Raw genomic sequence first — 17,306 nt, forward strand, 5'->3', positions numbered from 1 at the left:
TGGGCCATTATTCTAATATGCAATGATTTGCAACTTGTAGATTTTAAGCGTAGACCCCTGGATGAAATGTTTATTCACTGACAAGTTTCCAGGAACAACACATAAAACAGTCTTCCAAGTTAATTTTTATAAAATAGAAAACATAATTTACAGTTTACATGTACACTTATTACAACCCAAATAGTTTCTCACTGCGTCCCATACAAAATGCAGTCAATAACATTTATAGAGCTCAGCAAAATTAACAGCGAAGAATAACAGTACCCTCTTCACTAATTTTTTTTGCAACAATGTCCAACAGGTTAAAATAAATTATCAAAATATTTACCAGCTATAAACATCCTACTCTTAACAATACCATTAACCACAATGCATTATTGATTTGTTTAAAAACGAGTCATTGTGTACGTCATAAATATAACAAATGAATAAACTTGCCTCGTTGACACGAGCAACACCAAAACTTAAACCTATATTACATCTACGAGGTGTGTGTGTGGGGAGAAAAATGATAGTTTGAAGCTCCGGGACAGAAGGGCATTTAGGTTAGACCAGGTTTCTTGAGGCGTGTTTGTTGATGTGCTGTTACTGAGATGATTTATGAGAGGAAGTGGTGTTGGCAGTTCTAGGTCCAGCTTTCTCTCAGTCTGATAGCACTTGTTCCCTCTTATACCAAAAAAAGTCACATTTGTATCATTGACAGCTTATCCCGAGGAACCTGAGTGAATTGGAAAGCTCGAATGAAACCGTTCCATTAAGACCATGGAGTTATGATGTGCTCCACAGGTTAGGACAAGGCAAAGGTCAGTACAATTATTAATGATATCTAAGGAAGTACAGCTGTGAGATTCATCTGTGCATCAAATATCCAGTCACCACCAGCATTCAAAAGAAACACAGTATTAAAAATAGATTTTATACACAATATAATTAGGCAAGCTTGAATATAAATAGTTCTGTTTCGGCACACAAACTCGAATGATAAAAGCTTCAGTGTTGACGGGTTTAGAGTAAAAATGGTAAACTAATTAAGAGACGCTTCGATTGATGTATGAAAATACAGCATTTTCCTGTACACACTCATGGCTTGATTTCACATCATTGGACCACTCCCATCCATGTAAACAAACAAAAATGCCGTGGCCTTATCAGATTCGTTTTACAGCAAGATTTTGTATATTCTCAAACAAACTCTATCCACTCAACAGTCCACCTCACAGTCACGCAATGGGAAAGTGCACAAACGACTTGTGCAGTACTGCTTCTGAGTACCCGCAGTCTTACATGAACAACACTGGGACATTTTAAACATCGGTTATTTCCAGTCGTACCACACAGTCACATTATCTACAGTATGCAGTCTGTAGTACTTTGAAACCCTCTAGTGCAGTGGTTCCCAAAGTGGGGCATCAGAGGCACTGCACTGAGGCTCGTCTCCAAAACAAAACACTGAAAAAAGTTTGAAAACAAATGTATGTGTTATTTGTAAAATGTTACCACCTTAAATCAGTTTTTAGCCCAAAGTCACTGCTGTCTGTTCCTTTAAATGTAATTTAGGCTGTAAAACATTACAAATACAGGGAATACAGGGAATTATTATTATTGGGGGGCATCCCTGGCGACGATAAGGGGCTGAGACGCTCCAGACTTTGGGAATGGCTGCTCTAGTGCATTGTGGGGGATGCAGTTTGCAAAGAAGTGTTTTGTTTTTGGCTGATTTGCTGCAACAGTATTAGGCCTCTCCAGGAAACGTAGTGTTTATGGTTGAAATTTTCATTGTGTCCATGTGGCATAGCTTTGTTTTCTAAGACTTGAGTTTTTGTAAAAAAAAAAAGAAAAAAAAGATTATATAAAGTGGCTCAGAGTCAGAGAACTGAGACACTGCACAGATGGTCTCTTTGAGGATCTTTAAGGCAGTCCAGTCAAATCTGACAGTGGTGACATTACTTCAACTTTGCCACCGCAGCTGTGCAAAGCATCATGGGCTAAAAGAGGGAAACCGCATTATATTGCGCTCGTCTTGTCCCAAATATTCAGCTCGTTCCTCTGTGCTGCACTTCACTCCCTTTGTGTGTCCGTTTCATGGTTTACAGTGTGCCCTTCATGCTCGCATCCCGTCTTATTGATGTTTGTAAAAAGCAAGCTGAAGTGTCGCAGCTGCTCACTGGCCGTGTGACTTTCCTCTTGCAGTCGCTGGTTGTTTTCTCTCAGATTGGCCATCTCCGCAAGCAGCACAACTTTATCCTTCTTCTCCTGCAGCGCAATGTTAGTGGCGTCAGTATGATAAGTTACATTTTAAAGTTTGACCTTCCTTTAAGTCAAGACAATTTTACCCTCTCCAAATCATTGTTGAGTTGTTTCAGCATCACCTCCAGGTGGTTAAGTCGTCCAGACAAATCATTTTGTGGCTCGTCTCTGGTGACACAGAGTTTGTGTTACATCACTGAGACTCCAAAAACAGTTTCTAACAAAGGAAGGCGACACTCACCCACTAAATGTTGGAGTTGTCCGCGGCGTTTGAGGAGTCTGAAACTGGACTGGACTACTGGCTGGTCTCAAGTCTGGACCAACCAAAGGTTCATTCAGTGAAAACAGAGACACAGCTCTTTGTGCTGCAACACAAACATTTACTTTAGAATATTTAAGTGCTCTGTGCTCTTTAGTGTCACACAGTGGACAGCAGAAACACTACAGTTAAGTATCACACACTTACCTTCATAGGCTTTAGCAGCATTAACCAGGCTGGACCACTCGAGCCCAGAGGCCGTGTCGGGCAGAGGCATCAGTCCAGGGTCTAACCTTCTCAGAGGAGGAACCTTATCTCTCACTTCAGTGAGCGAGAGCTCTGACGCCGACAGTGGAACCTTCTTGCCCTGGCTGGAGTGGCTGTTGGAGGTGGATGGTTTGCGGGTGGGCAGTGTACAGGTGAAGAGCACATCACTCGGGGTGGTCTGGTTCTCAGAGTTGGCAAAGCTCGCATCTCGTCGTCCACTGCACAGCGACTCATCCGAAAAGGTGCGCTGCAGTGTACATCTGGGAGACTATGACACAAAGCAGGTATGAGTTTTTCTGTTAAAGCTACGTTATATGCTGCCTGTTTGTGATGCTCACAGCTTCTCTCTCTGCAATTTCTCCAGGGTTGTCCATTATAATCAGTTTCTTCAAGTCATCTTCTATTGTGCTCTTATATGTTCGCCTTGGAGATCGCAGATCCCTCAGTGAAGCACGCAGTCGCGGCTGTCCAAACACATTCTTTGAGTTCAAGTCCACTTGCCTGGAGACAAAGAGGAAATTCAAATGAATATCAAGTCCCTTTTTGGCACATGAGGAGAAACTTTAGGTTCCAAATACATTACTTTTTGTCAGCAGTGGTTTCCTCCACCTGCCAAGTGGTCGGCCTATTCTTCATGTAAGAAGATTTTGGGGCAGAACTAGACAGAGAGTTGTGTTGAGCTGAAGTTGGTGTTGTTGTAGCAGCTCGCGCTGGCCGTGTTTTCTCTGCTGTCGGAGTCTTGTAGCCCTGAGGTGTGTAGGCCCTAATGAGAAAAGACAGATGTTCACCTCAAAGGGATTACAGTTACTACAATGGCATAAACGTCTGCTCGAGTACACTGTGATATACAGGTCTTTTCACAAAACACTAAGGCTGATATAAAGCAGTGAGTACAGCAGCCCAGGATCTCCCTTGATCATCAGTAGAAGGATTAAGTGGCTTTAATCTCTCATGTATCCTACATGGATACATCAGGATTATGCAACAGCAATAACACCCCTTTAACAATGATTCATATGTAGACGATCATTTTGCAAATATTGAATTACCTTGGTTTATATCCGCCTATTTTCTCAGCACTTGAGCCAGGAGGTGGGAAGGTTCTTGTGCGATAACCTTTGCTCTGATTGGCCATTGCTGGGATGATGGGCGACGACTCCCTCCTTTTGGCCTCCCCCGAGCCGCTGCCCCGTCCCGTTGAGAGCTCCGGGATGGCGCTGTAGGTGGCTGGGCAGTACATGGCTTTCGGTGGGTGACTGTTGTTGTAGTGAGTGGAGGCGTCGATACCACTGTCGTTGGAGCCTCCCTTGTTTAGGTCGGGGTCGGTCTCCGATGGATCCCCGCCTCTCTCGCCGACGCCTGCTCCGTCAAACCAGCGCTCGTCACTGTGGTTGCTGGAGGCGTTGCTGGACAGAGTGTTGCTGCTGGAGTGGCTGGAGTACTGGATCTCCCCCTGCAAAACAAGCAAACCACGTCAAGAGTCAAATCAACATAGCTCGAGTCGGGGGTTTGAGCCAATGCCGACCTTTGAATGTCTGTTGGGAGAGTCTTTCGCAGCAGCGTCCTGCCTCAGCCTCCTCTGCCCCGCACCGGCCTGTCCACGGGACGAAGAGGAGGGGACATGCCAGAGAGGCTCTATATAGAAAACACACAGGATTAAAGCAAATTACACCAAACCTCCGCAGTTGGCAAAGAGGATTAAATACTTATGGCACATTTCAACCCTGGCGTCCCCCACCAACAAAACACATACAATTACACCCGAAAAGTCAGTACAGTATCACCAAAATTAACAACATGCACCTGTTTTGCAGCGCTCCATGGTGCTCTCCTGACTGGTGAAGCCCGACTCGCTGGAGTTGATGTCCACGCTAAAATGGGGCTCAAAAGGCAAGGCCCGAGGCACTGTTCCAAACCTGATGAGAAACGTTTTATATCAGTAAAACATGTGTATAAAAAGTGGTTTCATTGGGTTTAAGAGAAATCGTAATGTGGCAGATATTTTCAGGAGAATTCTACACTGATCCACGGATATATTAAAAAATAAAAACAACAGTAATTTGTGCGGGTGAGATGTTTTTGAATAGTAAGTTCCGTAGTATTCAATGCCCATGATACAGAAGTGTACAACATCAATACATGACACAATATGATCAACATAACAGAGAAATATATAACAAGGATAAATAAGGATGAACACACAAACTGTATGCGTATTGTATCCAAGCATAACATGCATTTTGGGTTGTAGTTAAAAGTGGATATAGAAGTATCTTTGTGTCTTGTGTGAATCCTCCAGATTAAAACAGGTTGAATAAAAGCTTCAGACTGTCACCCACACAACAAACAAATTCACAATGATGCTTCAAATACCGACTGTTGTATGATTCGTTTTATTTAAAGATAGAACATATTTCTTTATTTATTCGTGTCTCTACATCTTTAATCACTGTTAATGTTTTTACGTTTGTGACCTCACTTTCATAGTCGTATAATGTCATGGGTCACTGTGATCGTCTGTGCACGTACCTGTCCGGTGAAGGTTTGTATCGCACAAACGGCCCAGGTGTGATGCCCGGGTGTCCTATTGAGGCCACCAGCCCAGGGGAGGGTGAAGAAAAACTGGCTGAAGGATTTCTGTAGGGCAGCATCCTGTCGCCTCCTACTGGTGACAGGCTGTAGTGATTTTCGGGATAGCTCACTGGCCTGGGGAAACAAGCACACCGATGTTTAGCCGAATATAATCAATTATATGATTTTATTTATTTGTTTATTTGGTCGGGACAGTGCATGTTAATGAACATATATGGGACTCATGCATGTAACCACGCCACTCCGGATTGTCCCACACTCACATTCATCCTGTACATGTTTTTAGTGATAGGGGAAACCGGAAGCACCCGGAGGACAACAGACACAGGGAGAACATGCAAACTCCACACAGAAAGGCCCCGTCCAGGTGGGAATCGAACCTGGGACCTTCTAACTGTGAAGCAAAAGCGCTACCCTGCCGCCCACGAGTTAGAACCTTTTTCCTCTTGTGAGACGAGCACAGGATAAAAATGGCAGAGCATGCTAACTATAGAGGCTTGAGCAGAGAACAACTTGCACACACTTTGAAGCCAAGACGATATTTAGAATTTTCCAACTCATAATACTTTAATACCAGTGTGTTCACGGCTAAACAATTTGGTGTAAAAAAAGAGAAAATGAAATAGAGCCTTTGGGGAGCTAAATATCTAATGATGTTACCTTTTAAGATTGCTGTGCTGAGGCTCCCTATATGGGACAGGTATTATCGCTTTGTGTTGCCGTGGTAACGGAGGAGGTGGGGGGCCCATGGGTGTCCAGCGTTGTGGATTGGGTGTGCTTTGGAAACCGGTGGGGACGGGCGGGCTGTCCCATCTCCACATGGGGCGAGGGGAGGGGCGGTACCCTGCTGCCAGGGGCTCAGGCTCTGGTTTCTGTTCCATCGTCTTTATCTCATACTCCTCAGTGCAGCCCCTGAGGAAACAAAGATAGTGTTTTTAGAAATATTTCTTGTAATAGTCATATAGTTGTTTTTCTTGAAAACAAAAGCTATGGTCATTACGTTTCATGTGTGTGTGTTCTTTTCCTCACATTTGCTTATTCTGAACTTTAAACATCTACAATGTAGCTAAATAAAAACACAGCAGATAATCTAAATATTCACTAATGAGTTCTATGATGTCAGTTTGAAACAGTCTTTACCCACACGGTTTCCTCACACTACATTAACATCTACAGCGATTCTTCATGGCCGCCTGCATGACATAATCATATCATGGCATTTATTCTCATTAATTATGAAATGAAAACAGCAGGCATTGCTCAAAGCTTATTACATGACTTAGTAATGAACACACAGTCGAACAAATAGAAAAGCATTGTGCTAAAAAATTCAAAAGCAGAACATTTGCATTGGGCAAAAGGGATGAAACAGATGGCTGACAGAAACAGCGGGAGCGCTGCGCAGGCAGACAAAACCCAGACAAAAATATGATTTTTTTAAATTTATGAAAGGTTCGATCTTCCTCACAATTCAATTCTGAATGAATTGCTTTAGGCAAGTGACAAGCTAAAGTAGCTTTATGAAAAGTTCGCAGACAATGAGAGCTAAAATAAACCACAGTTCTCACAGACAAAATGGAACAGACCAGATCTTGCTGCCGAAATGACCTGAACAAAAAGCAGAGTTTTCAAACCTTAGAAACAGCTTCTCCTTAAATCTTCCTGGAAACTGGTCGAGGTGACACATTTGAAATTTCCCATATTCTTCATGCTGGAGAAACATCCAGTGCAAGTGCACACACTGAAGCAGCATGCACAGGAAACACACTAACAACTCCTTTCACTCCTCCACCCACATGCTTCAGTCTCGTGGTGCTCAGACACATCCTCCTCACAGAGCACTCCTCTCTATAACTGTGCACCAGCCTCATCATCTTTTCCCCTTTCTCCATTTGTCATTTTTATTGAAGATTTCACAACTTAACCTGATGCAATCTGCTTTCTTCACACTCACAGAACGCAGAAGAATGAAATGCAAGACTTGATCAGTTGCTCTGCTCTAATGCCATGGTGTGTGTGGTCTCCATAGCGTTTTGTAATTAAACTGCCAGTAACGCGACTGGGCGACCAACTAGAATAACTGTTATTAGCCTCAGCCTGTATAAAGCCATGTGAGAATGCAATGTTAACAGTTTGTAAAGTATAATGAATACATAATATCATTGGATCTAGAGAGCAATGATAAATGTTCAACAATTACACAGTTAGTGAACCCACCTGCGAGGCCCTCCCTCTTCATAAGGAGGGATTATGACCACTTTGACGGTCACTGAGGTCCTCAGGAGGTCAATCATCTGCTCATGTGTTAACGTCACAGCTGCAACCTTACAGATCTCCACCAAGCGACTGCCTTGTCTCAGTCCTGCCTGCCAGGCAAAGCCATACTCCTCCACCTGTAGAAGAAATGCTCATTTAAACAGATGAACTCAGACAGGATCAAACGGCACATGTGAGGGTCACCGTACCTCAGCCACTGTCCCATCCAATCGCACATGGAAGCCCAGCTGTCCCAGTCCATTTCTCCTCAGGGTCATATCCACAGTTTCACATCCCACAGTTAAAGACTGCTCAAACACAGATTTATTTATTAAGGTAATATTAAACTCAAATCAAACACTAATTAATGGCAGAGGAAAAACAATAGCCTCATTTTATTTGTGTTAGATTGTAACTAACCTTTAGGCGCTGCACGATTTCCCTAATATCCTGCGCGCAGCCCTCTGGAACCCGCACAGAGATGTGGTCTCCTCTGCCATAGAAAATCTTCAGAGCCAGTCGCTCTGGTGTCCAGCCAATAACATCAGCACAGAAACAGTTGAAAACCACTTCTTTGGTGGAGCAGTCTGTTAGAAGAACATATTCAGCCGACACACCCAGGGCACAAGGCAGCTCCGTCCCACCCCCACTAAAGTCCTGCGCATGAACTCTCCAGGCCACGGCTCCTGCCGCCCCGAGCTCGGCCCCTTCTCGAGCCTTTGAGCGCTCGCGTCTTTTAGATGCCAGAGAAATAAGGTTATTCAGCTTGCCCACAGAGTCCAGAGGTGTGGTGCTGACATAGTTTTCTGCCAAGTCGCGAAGGTATTCCTTGCGCGTTCGTGTGGCCATCGTGTGAAACTTTTCCGATTTATGTGCCGCATTTTCTGCATTGATAACTTTAGCTAATAAGAAGTTGCGAAAGATTTCCGGGTCACGAAACACAATGCCACTGGGAACAGGTGGCCCAAAAGGTGGCACGTCCTTCATTCTCGTCACAGCAACACTGCAAGCATAAAGACATAATCCCCTCCATTACTGTGATGCTAAAACAGTTTATATTCAACATGTGCATCACTACGGCCTTTACCTGTAGCAAGTGTGTTCAGAGCAGGGATTGTGCACTCGGACAATGACAAAGACGTGTTGGAAATGTGAGCGTATGTTCTGAGGAGTGAATGGCAACGCTCCAGGTTCTTGAAAGATTATGGTCACGATGTCGTTGCCAATGTGTCTTTTTCTCAAGAGCTGGAAAAGGACAAAAGCATGAGATGACTGCGAGTCCTGTGATTAGAGTGAATAAAGTTATTTATCAAAGCCGTGGCTGACTCAGTGACAGAAAAGTCTAACAGGAAAAAGAAATCATGCATTCACTACGAGACGCTACATCTGACAGCAGCCCTTTTGAGTGGGCTCCTGTTCCGGCTGTATCTGTGGTGCCAATGCTCTTCATCTGCAGAGGGAAGTGTGAAAGGACCAGTTATGTAATCTGCTCCACTGCAGACGGGCTCTGAATCTACCGCATAAAGTCATGAGGGCATGATTTAATCAAAGCTGTTGTAAAGATATGACTTGATAATTTTATCATTAATCATTAAGATTTCCACAAAAGACATTCAGCCACAAATTAGTCATTAGTCATTTAGTTAAATCAATTTGGTCCATATGTCCCCTTTTTACACCAGGAGAATGCATCAGAATATTCAAATGGCAATGCTGCCATCTACAGGCTCGGGTTAAGAAGTGCTGCTTGATTTTTACCAATAAAACTACATTGTTAAAAAAAAGAAGCATACTGCTTAAAAGAAAAAAAAAATTCACAAGATGATGTGAAGGGCAAATAACATACAGTTACGTGAAGAAAAAAAAACTTTATTAAATTAAAAGGAAAAAAAAAAGAACAACTCAAAGGTGCAGTGTGTGTGTTTTAATACCACAATAGCAACACATCTATGCATTTATCATTTCTGAAGATATGTAGCACATTCATCAAAATAGATTGATATAGATTTTTGATATTTAAGAAGTAAACTGACAACTTTTGAGTTTCAGCCATTTTTCCTTAATTTTGGCTGAAACTATGGAGCAAATTTGAGCAATGTCGTTTTCAGAGACAATTAGATTTAACGTCTGATGGAACAGAGTTAAATGTTTAAGGACAATTAAAGGTTTAACACATTTGATTTAAAAGACTTTTAACCTCTTAACCCCTGCCTAAACCAAACACATTTTCTCCACATTCACTTTAAAGCTTCTTGAAAAAAGCATCAAAATAGCAACAAAAAAAGACGAAAGAGCCAAAAAATAAACAAAAAAACCCCAACAACAACATTTTTAGCAAATTTGTAGGTCTTAGCTTTCAAATGAGGCTGTAAGCTCCAGTCAAGAAGCTTTTAGATTTGGGTAAAGCTGAACTGGAGAAAATGTGCTCGGTTAGATGGGGCTTACATACACATATACATACACACACTTTATCAGCCTGTGTCACACGTTTGTGAAAGTGATACATATAGTTATTCATTCACTCCACACTCTTATGGCAGTAAGTTACTATAGTAGCCACAGCAGCCCAGGGGCAGACTGACCATTTACCACATGGTTAAAATATGCTGTTTATATCCCTAGCTCTTATTATGACAGTGCCCTCTGCTGGACACGTGTGGATTTCTTTCCTTTTTTAATTTTTTTAATTTAAGCTGCCCCCTAGTGGCTGGAGTGAGGAAACTGGTTATTTCTTTAAAAATCCATAACTCCGCACAGAGAAGGGAGACTTACTTTATTTATTTTTTACATACTCAGAAATTCATGCTCTACAAAGGGCCACATTAAGTCATATCAAACGCGGTGTGTTTGACACATGTGATTTAAGAGGTTAATGCTTTTTGTCCCTCATGGAAACCATTTTTTAACATACTGCATTGGACGTGTCTGCAATAAAGAACTAAAACAGAATTAAAAAAAAAAAAGTGCGCTTACCTGCTGTGGGTTGCTGGGCATATATGGCAGCATCGTAGAAACGTGAAACATGATTTCATAGCCTTGATAGGAGGTGTACAGGGAGTGAGTGCCAGTGGAGTCCGCTAGAAAGAAGCCAAAACTACATTGTTACTTCATTCGACATGAAGTGTTTTGTAAATGGTTTGTTTATTAGTTACTATTACATACTTTTTGTGTCAAGCTGTGCAGCATATTTGGTAAATCCTTTGAGTAGCACCTGCTCCCCCAGCAGCTCTAGGAATGCAGAGAAGGCGGGGGACGCCTCCTCATTGTTGTACATCTCCTCTTCTGTGCTCTGGCCCGCACGGCACAGCAGCACACCGACCTTGTGCTTTTGACTCAACTGGAAAATCAGAAACATTACAGCAAATATCTTTTTACTCACTTCAGTGCCATTATGTTTGTAATACACACCAGCAGCGAGACTATTTTACAAACTAACAAAGATTATCTACAGTATTTACTACGGTCTTTATAAAGAGATGGTTTGGTTTTGTGGGAAAATGCCTACCCCTTGTTCATCGAGTTTGAGGAGCTGCTCTGTGGCCTTGGGTGTGTTGAGCGAGAGTCTTAAACAGGACACGCTGAGTTCAGGGACGACCTGCTCCAGGACCTCTTTGAGTGGCAGGCCCCTCACAGCACCGTGTCGTGCGGTCGAGGCCACTGCATCTTCTAAAATAGACCCCCGTAGAGTCACCAGCTGCAGGATACACACCAACATTACATTAGCCACTTTTAATTGGACACAATTTAAACAACAAGCAGCTTATTCCTTTGTAAAATAATGAAAATATATGTTTCGCTTTTCAAGTTCAATACGGCCACAGAAGACTTTATTGTCTCAGGGAGTTGCAGTGTTGCTGACAGCGCAATAACGGAACCCAGTTTGGGACAGAGAGGCGAAACCCAAGAGACCCAGATGAAGCATTTCCGCCGCTCACTTCTGTTGCCTCCGTGCAAAACTACTCAGCTGGATGTGCTGCGTAACAAGAGGCAGCTGCCTTTGCCGCGTCAGCAACATTGCATAGAATTAAATGACTTTGGCGGTGGATATTTGAGAGGCTGAGCTGCCGTCTAATGCGAGGGAATAAAATCTACACTCAATCTCTGGCTCAAAGTGGGAATAGCAGGCCCTGTGTGTGTTAACGGAGCCGTGTGTACATAGACAGTGGAGCGGCCTCATTGTTAGACTAGAGCTAAGGTGATGAGGCCCAGGCAGCTCTGTAATCCTCCTAAAACAACCTGGCACCATCACAAGAGAGGGCTCCGACACATCACTTTAAAGCATTTACGAATGCTTAGGCACAAGAGTACTAGAGTGATAATGTAAAAAAGGCCACCCTATAAAAGTAATATCTAGTCGTATTAAAACAATATTAAAAAAGCTGCATAAACACGATTAAAGGGTGATAAAAAAAACAATTAAAAAAGACGTGACAACACAACAAAAACACTTCCAAAGAGTGACAAAAACATGCTGGAAAAACTACAATAACGCAACCAGAATAGGAGGACGCACGTGTTTGCTATAATTTGAAACCTAATAGATTAATTGCATTATTTATTCATATCAATGGATGCATTTTGTCAGATAACATCAACCGTGCGCCTGTTCACCTTTTGAAGACCACAAACAATAGTAGCTCTTATTCAGATTATAATATTCACTTACATCAAATGCGTGCGTGGAATAAAGACGTGTGCTGAAGTGCAGAGTAACACACATACCTCACTCGTCCTTACTACCAGGCGGTACTGGTACTGGTCTTTGAGATCTTTGGTGTCGTCCAGTTTCTCTCGACGAATGCTCACAGCCACAGGGCCCAACTTATCGTCTGCCCCAAAGTAGTTGGAGTGCTCTGGGAAGACAAAAAAAACAAGGCTGCAATTTTAATGTTTGCAATTAGGAAAGTTGTTGTCTTTTAAAAATAAGGTGATGTTGACCCTTTGCCACCCACCTTAAGAGCCTTATGATTAAAAAAAAAAAAATTCTTCACTTTTTTGTTGTGTTTTTGTCATTTTTTTGTTCAGTTTTTGTCACTTTTTCCTTCAGTTTTTGTCACTTTTTTGTTCAGTTTTTGTATTTTATTTAAAGAGTTTTTGTCATTTTTCTGTAGAATTTTTGTCATTTTTTTTGTTCAGTTTTTCTCACTTTTTTCTTCAGTTTTGCCATTTTTTTGATGAGTTTTTGTCATTTTCTTTAATGAGTTTTTGTTATTTTTTTCTTCAGTTTTTGTCATTTTTTGATGAGTTTTGTCATTTTCTTTAATGCGTTTTTTTTGTAGAATTTTTGTAATTTTTTTGGATGAGTTTTTTTGCCACTTTTTTAGTCACTTTTTTGTCCTTTTTTTGTTGCATTTCCTTCCCGTTTTTGTTGGCATTTTGACATTTATTTTTCAAGCAGCTTTTAGATTTGGGTAAAGCCAAACTGGTTCAGGTGGAGGTTAAGAGGTAAAAAAAAAAAACATATGTGATTCTAGCATCAGTTTAGAAGTTCATAATTCAGTCTCTTCTGAACCTGTTTCAAATGTGCCCTGTGAAAGTATTCTAACAATGCAGCAACGTGCAATTAGACACTTCTCTAGAATTGTGCAGCTTTTGAGTTCTGTTTCAAGTCCCTCTAATCAGCTGTAGTGTCTCCCAAAGAGAAATCTGGACTGACAAGTTTTGCACAGCGGTTATCACTAGAAGAAACCAGGCCAGTGTAAGTGCTCATGAAGGCTCAGCCCCGCTTAGGTTCTTTTTATGTCGTTAGACAAAAATGTCAGCCTTTTAATGAGGCTTTGTGTCGGGCAAGTGGGCTCAATCATCACACTCAAATAATCTCTATCGCTTTCCAGGGGGTGACTAAGCAGGAACGGACTGAGCAGATAAACTTATTTTTGGAACGATAACCTTTATCCCAGAGACTTCAGGCCCGTTTCACTCATTTAGCTGCTGCAGTTGTCGCTAATTAGGATGTTTGTCAGATAACACATGAGCAGTTTTATGTATCTGTCTGCAACAAGCTGGTCTTAAAATACAAAACTAAGCACAAGGTTTATTTTCTCAGACACAATAAAAGGCAAGGTCAATAGAAGGAGCAGCAAAATGGCATGTGGTGTTACCTTTTCCATGAAAGTAATCTCTGTAGTAGCGGGCCCCCATGTCTACATGCTCGATGCAGTACAGTTTTAGTCTTTCAAGCCTTGTTACTTGCTGTTCAATAGGCACTTCCAACACTGAGACACTGGCATTACTTCTCCTGAGCCAACGTCTTGAAGCCTCTACACCTACGTCTCCTCCTCGCTCTGAAGACGAACTCAGGAAGCTGATGTTGCGTTCCCAGTAGTCCCCCGTCTCATTGAGAAAATGTGGGCAGGAGAGTAGCATCTGGCTTGGGCTATGTGCTCCAGTGGGCCCATCCAGAGGGTCTGGACCCAAAGAGGATCCGTATAAACTGGGGTCAACACTGAGTGGAAGATCCTCAATGCTTGAGTAAATGGGCTCATTCCCAACAGGAACTGAAGATTTGGACACAGTCAGAGCCGAGGCAGCAGAGGCTCCTGTCGCCGTGTTCCTTCTCTGCGCAGCATATCCGCGCTGAGCTACAACCTCGTGAAGATCAAACAAAATGCTCTGAGCGTCGAAGTGGACCAGGCTCTTCGGACACACCCACGGCTTGTACGCAGGATCCAGCGCACCCCGACCGTCATCCGTGTCTCCTCTGCCGCCATCGAGCTCGCCTCGGCTCGAGCTCCGGAGTTTACGAAACAAAGAGGAGGTTCCCAGCGACGATTCAGTCCCACCGCTTTTCTTCCTTACTCTTTCAGCTCCATCTCTCCTTCCTGCCGCTCTGTCGTCCACACCTGGGACAGGCGAGGGAGCGGAGGGCAGGGGAGCACCAGGAGGAGAGTCTGGGGCTCTCAGGAGCTCGCCGAGACGAATGGGAGCAGAGCTGCGCTGGTCAGGCCTCTCCTGGTGAAACTGGCTGAGCATGTCAAAGAAACTCTGCTCGGGAATGCCCTGAATGTCAATGGAAGACGTGCTGCCGTACTCTCTGAACAGGGTCGCCATGCCCCCGCGACCTTCCACCTGGAAATAATGAGTGAACAGTGGCAATTAGAATAAACACAATAACTCGTATACATGCTTTTCAGTCATCTGACTTTTGTAGTTATGGCGGCCATTTTGAATACCGAAGTAGAATTATGCAGTACTACAACATTTGACAATATCTATCTCAGGATACAAAAGAAAGACAACTGATTGACAGTGGCATTTTATGTACTCGTAATCATTGCTCAAGAAGATAACAGTAAAAACACGGCCACAGAGAGCGCACGTTTATGTGAAGAAACCAGTGAGTCAGTAATTAACCTACTCAAGATGTTAGCATGCTACTGGTTAGCATAAAGCATCAACAGCTCAGCTCTAACCTCTCCAAGAGAAAGCCTTGAACCACAAACATCTAACCTGGGATACAACATGCTGTTTCTGTAGTATTTCCTCAGTGTTTATAGATGTGAGCCACATGTGTTTATCGTGTTGTTGACAGTTGCTAACCGGTAGCATGCTAATGTCTTGAGCAGCTTGACCACTGACTCAGATTGAGACTGTTGACATGACAAACTGTAAAAATCACAGGGAAAGGTTTTCTGTTTCCTCTGATGTGTTTCCTTTTGATGTGTTAATTTAGTATGAGGAATGAAGCAGATCTTTAGTTAATCCTGCTGTAGCTCGACAGACAGAGCAGCTACGTCTGTGCTGGGGCCGTGTTTTAACTGTTACCTTCTTGAGCAATGATTACGAGTACATCATAATGTCACCGTCAATCAGTTGTCTTTCATTTACATCCTGAGTAGAGATATTGGTACATGTTGTAGTACTGCATAAATCCACTTATTCAAAATGGTGGCCCGGAACGATGCGTGATGTCATTAGAAACACATTTATACAACAGAGAAAGGCAAGACCAAAGACTTGCCTCGTTCTCATCTTGTTCGCTGAGTGTGACTTCACTGTTGGAGCGCTGTCTGAGAGGAGGAAACACTCGGAGGCTCAGCGGTGACCCCCTGTCCATGACAAACCCTCCGCCTCTGAACTCCACGTCCTTCGAGCGCCGCTGTGGCAGCCGAGCGACTCCCCCCCGCACCAAGCCGACGTCTGACGAAAGAAATGAAGAGGAGACGGATGTGGAGCAGTCGTCTCCATTGTGGTTGAGGCCACTTTGACCGTTCTCGACCAGCGACTCCCTGGACTGCGCCCGCCGCGGTGGCCACTCGGCGATACGCGCCCGGACACCCATTTTGGGCACAGAGACGCGAGGCAGGACTGAGGGGTCTGTGGAAATAGGGGCCAAATGCCCATTGGGCGTGTGACGAAAGGGAATGTGGGCCCCTCCTCCTCCATCCAGAAGGTCTGAGGAGGTGCAGGTGACTCCTCGGTCCCTGTAGCTGTTCATGGCACGCCACGAGAGCTCAGGGCAGGACAGGCGCCGCGTCCAAAGGGGGCCAGCATCCCATATTAGACGGGCTGCTCAGAGAGAAGATGAGCCCCTGTTGCACACTGCAGATGTAGCAACAGTCCTTGAGAAGAATCATGCCTTCAACTGACAGGACTTCACAGGTCCATCAAAGACCAGGAGAACGGCCGTCTTTGTCAGCAACGAGCTACAGATCTGGAAACACAGAGAAGGCCAATTATTGAGCACTTATATCTTAATGACGTATAAACACTTGACAGTAAAAATATGACCTACATATTCTGCAAGTGTAAAATGCTACAGTCCCACAGAGTGGGAGTGGAGAAGAGAGAGAGAATAAGGTGAAGTGATATGACAGGATTTCTCCCGTTGAGGCTAATCTTCTGAAGCTGACAGACCTAATATCACACACAGTACTTGAGCTCATGTGTGCACTACATTTGCACACAGTGACACACTGAAAATGCTAAACCAGACTAGAAATAAAAAAACATTTTAATGACTTTTCCCCATTGCTGGCTGATAAAACTATAGTCCAATATAGTGGGTTTACATTACTACAGTATACACAACAGTAGTAGTAGTGTTGACTTCATTTATTTTTTGATGTGTTTCATATATGTTTCATAAATGAATTCTCTGTGCGCTCATGTTCAAAGGAGATGCATCATGTCTTTGTCTTACAGACCCACAGGCACAACCAGGCCAAAGGCTCCAGCTCTGACAACGTCCTTCCTCATCCGGAGCACTGTCCTGTGATCCACTATCAGGACCAATCCCAGATTATACGGGCCCAGCTGCAGAGGCTGCAGAAAGGCTCCATTGTGCATCGGAGGAGCCTGATGAGAGAGCGGATCGAGGGAGCCTCAAAGGCACTGCATAATAATGCTTACTAACACAGCTCGGATCTCAACAAACAGGGAGTAAAGGGGATGGACATAGAGTTATACCATTATCAAAATTCAAATATTTTCAATGATTACTACAGCCAAGAAAAAAATAAATGATAAAAAACAATAGCTCATTTTCTGCAGCCATATTCACTGTATTTTACGACTTTCAGATTACACAATCGTCCTTCAGACAATTATTTCAAAGCATGTATTGGATCAAAGTCTTTAAAAAATTAAGTGGTGTCCAACAATTCCAAGATGCCCAAATGGTCGAGCAATTGACTCCTCCTCCGATGCCACTCACCATCAAAAGGCTGTGGAGAGAGCAGAGGGG

General features: G+C 43.3%; 2 protein-coding genes across 2 annotated transcripts in view; both read right to left on the bottom strand.

The window, feature by feature from the left end:
- Nucleotides 1-179: 179 nt before the first annotated feature.
- Nucleotides 180-14,685, bottom strand: sipa1l3 (signal-induced proliferation-associated 1 like 3). Its single transcript, XM_079580350.1, has 20 exons — nucleotides 13,723-14,685; nucleotides 12,344-12,474; nucleotides 11,127-11,315; nucleotides 10,784-10,958; nucleotides 10,595-10,698; nucleotides 8,709-8,866; nucleotides 8,042-8,624; nucleotides 7,831-7,929; nucleotides 7,583-7,758; nucleotides 6,026-6,277; nucleotides 5,303-5,479; nucleotides 4,577-4,689; nucleotides 4,299-4,408; nucleotides 3,823-4,226; nucleotides 3,357-3,536; nucleotides 3,112-3,274; nucleotides 2,714-3,041; nucleotides 2,489-2,612; nucleotides 2,334-2,415; nucleotides 180-2,253 (listed from the first exon to the last, which is right to left on the bottom strand). Exons 1-20 carry the CDS (start codon nucleotides 14,669-14,671, stop codon nucleotides 2,059-2,061), a joined length of 4,692 nt encoding a protein of 1,563 aa, XP_079436476.1. The 5' UTR covers nucleotides 14,672-14,685; the 3' UTR covers nucleotides 180-2,058.
- Nucleotides 14,686-15,500: 815 nt separating this feature from the next.
- The window catches only part of LOC306960952 (signal-induced proliferation-associated 1-like protein 3), a gene marked incomplete at its 3' end in the record, with an annotated part of 33,988 nt that continues 32,182 nt past the window's right edge, over nucleotides 15,501-17,306 (bottom strand). The window contains exon 3 of the mRNA XM_079553543.1: nucleotides 15,501-16,274. Coding sequence (XP_079409669.1) covers nucleotides 15,501-16,058 — 558 coding nt within the window. The 5' untranslated portion in view covers nucleotides 16,059-16,274. The remainder of the gene's footprint in view (nucleotides 16,275-17,306) is intronic.

Source organism: Gobius niger (genome assembly GCF_951799975.1).
Source record: "Gobius niger genome assembly, chromosome: 1".
NCBI lineage: Eukaryota > Metazoa > Chordata > Actinopteri > Gobiiformes > Gobiidae > Gobius > Gobius niger.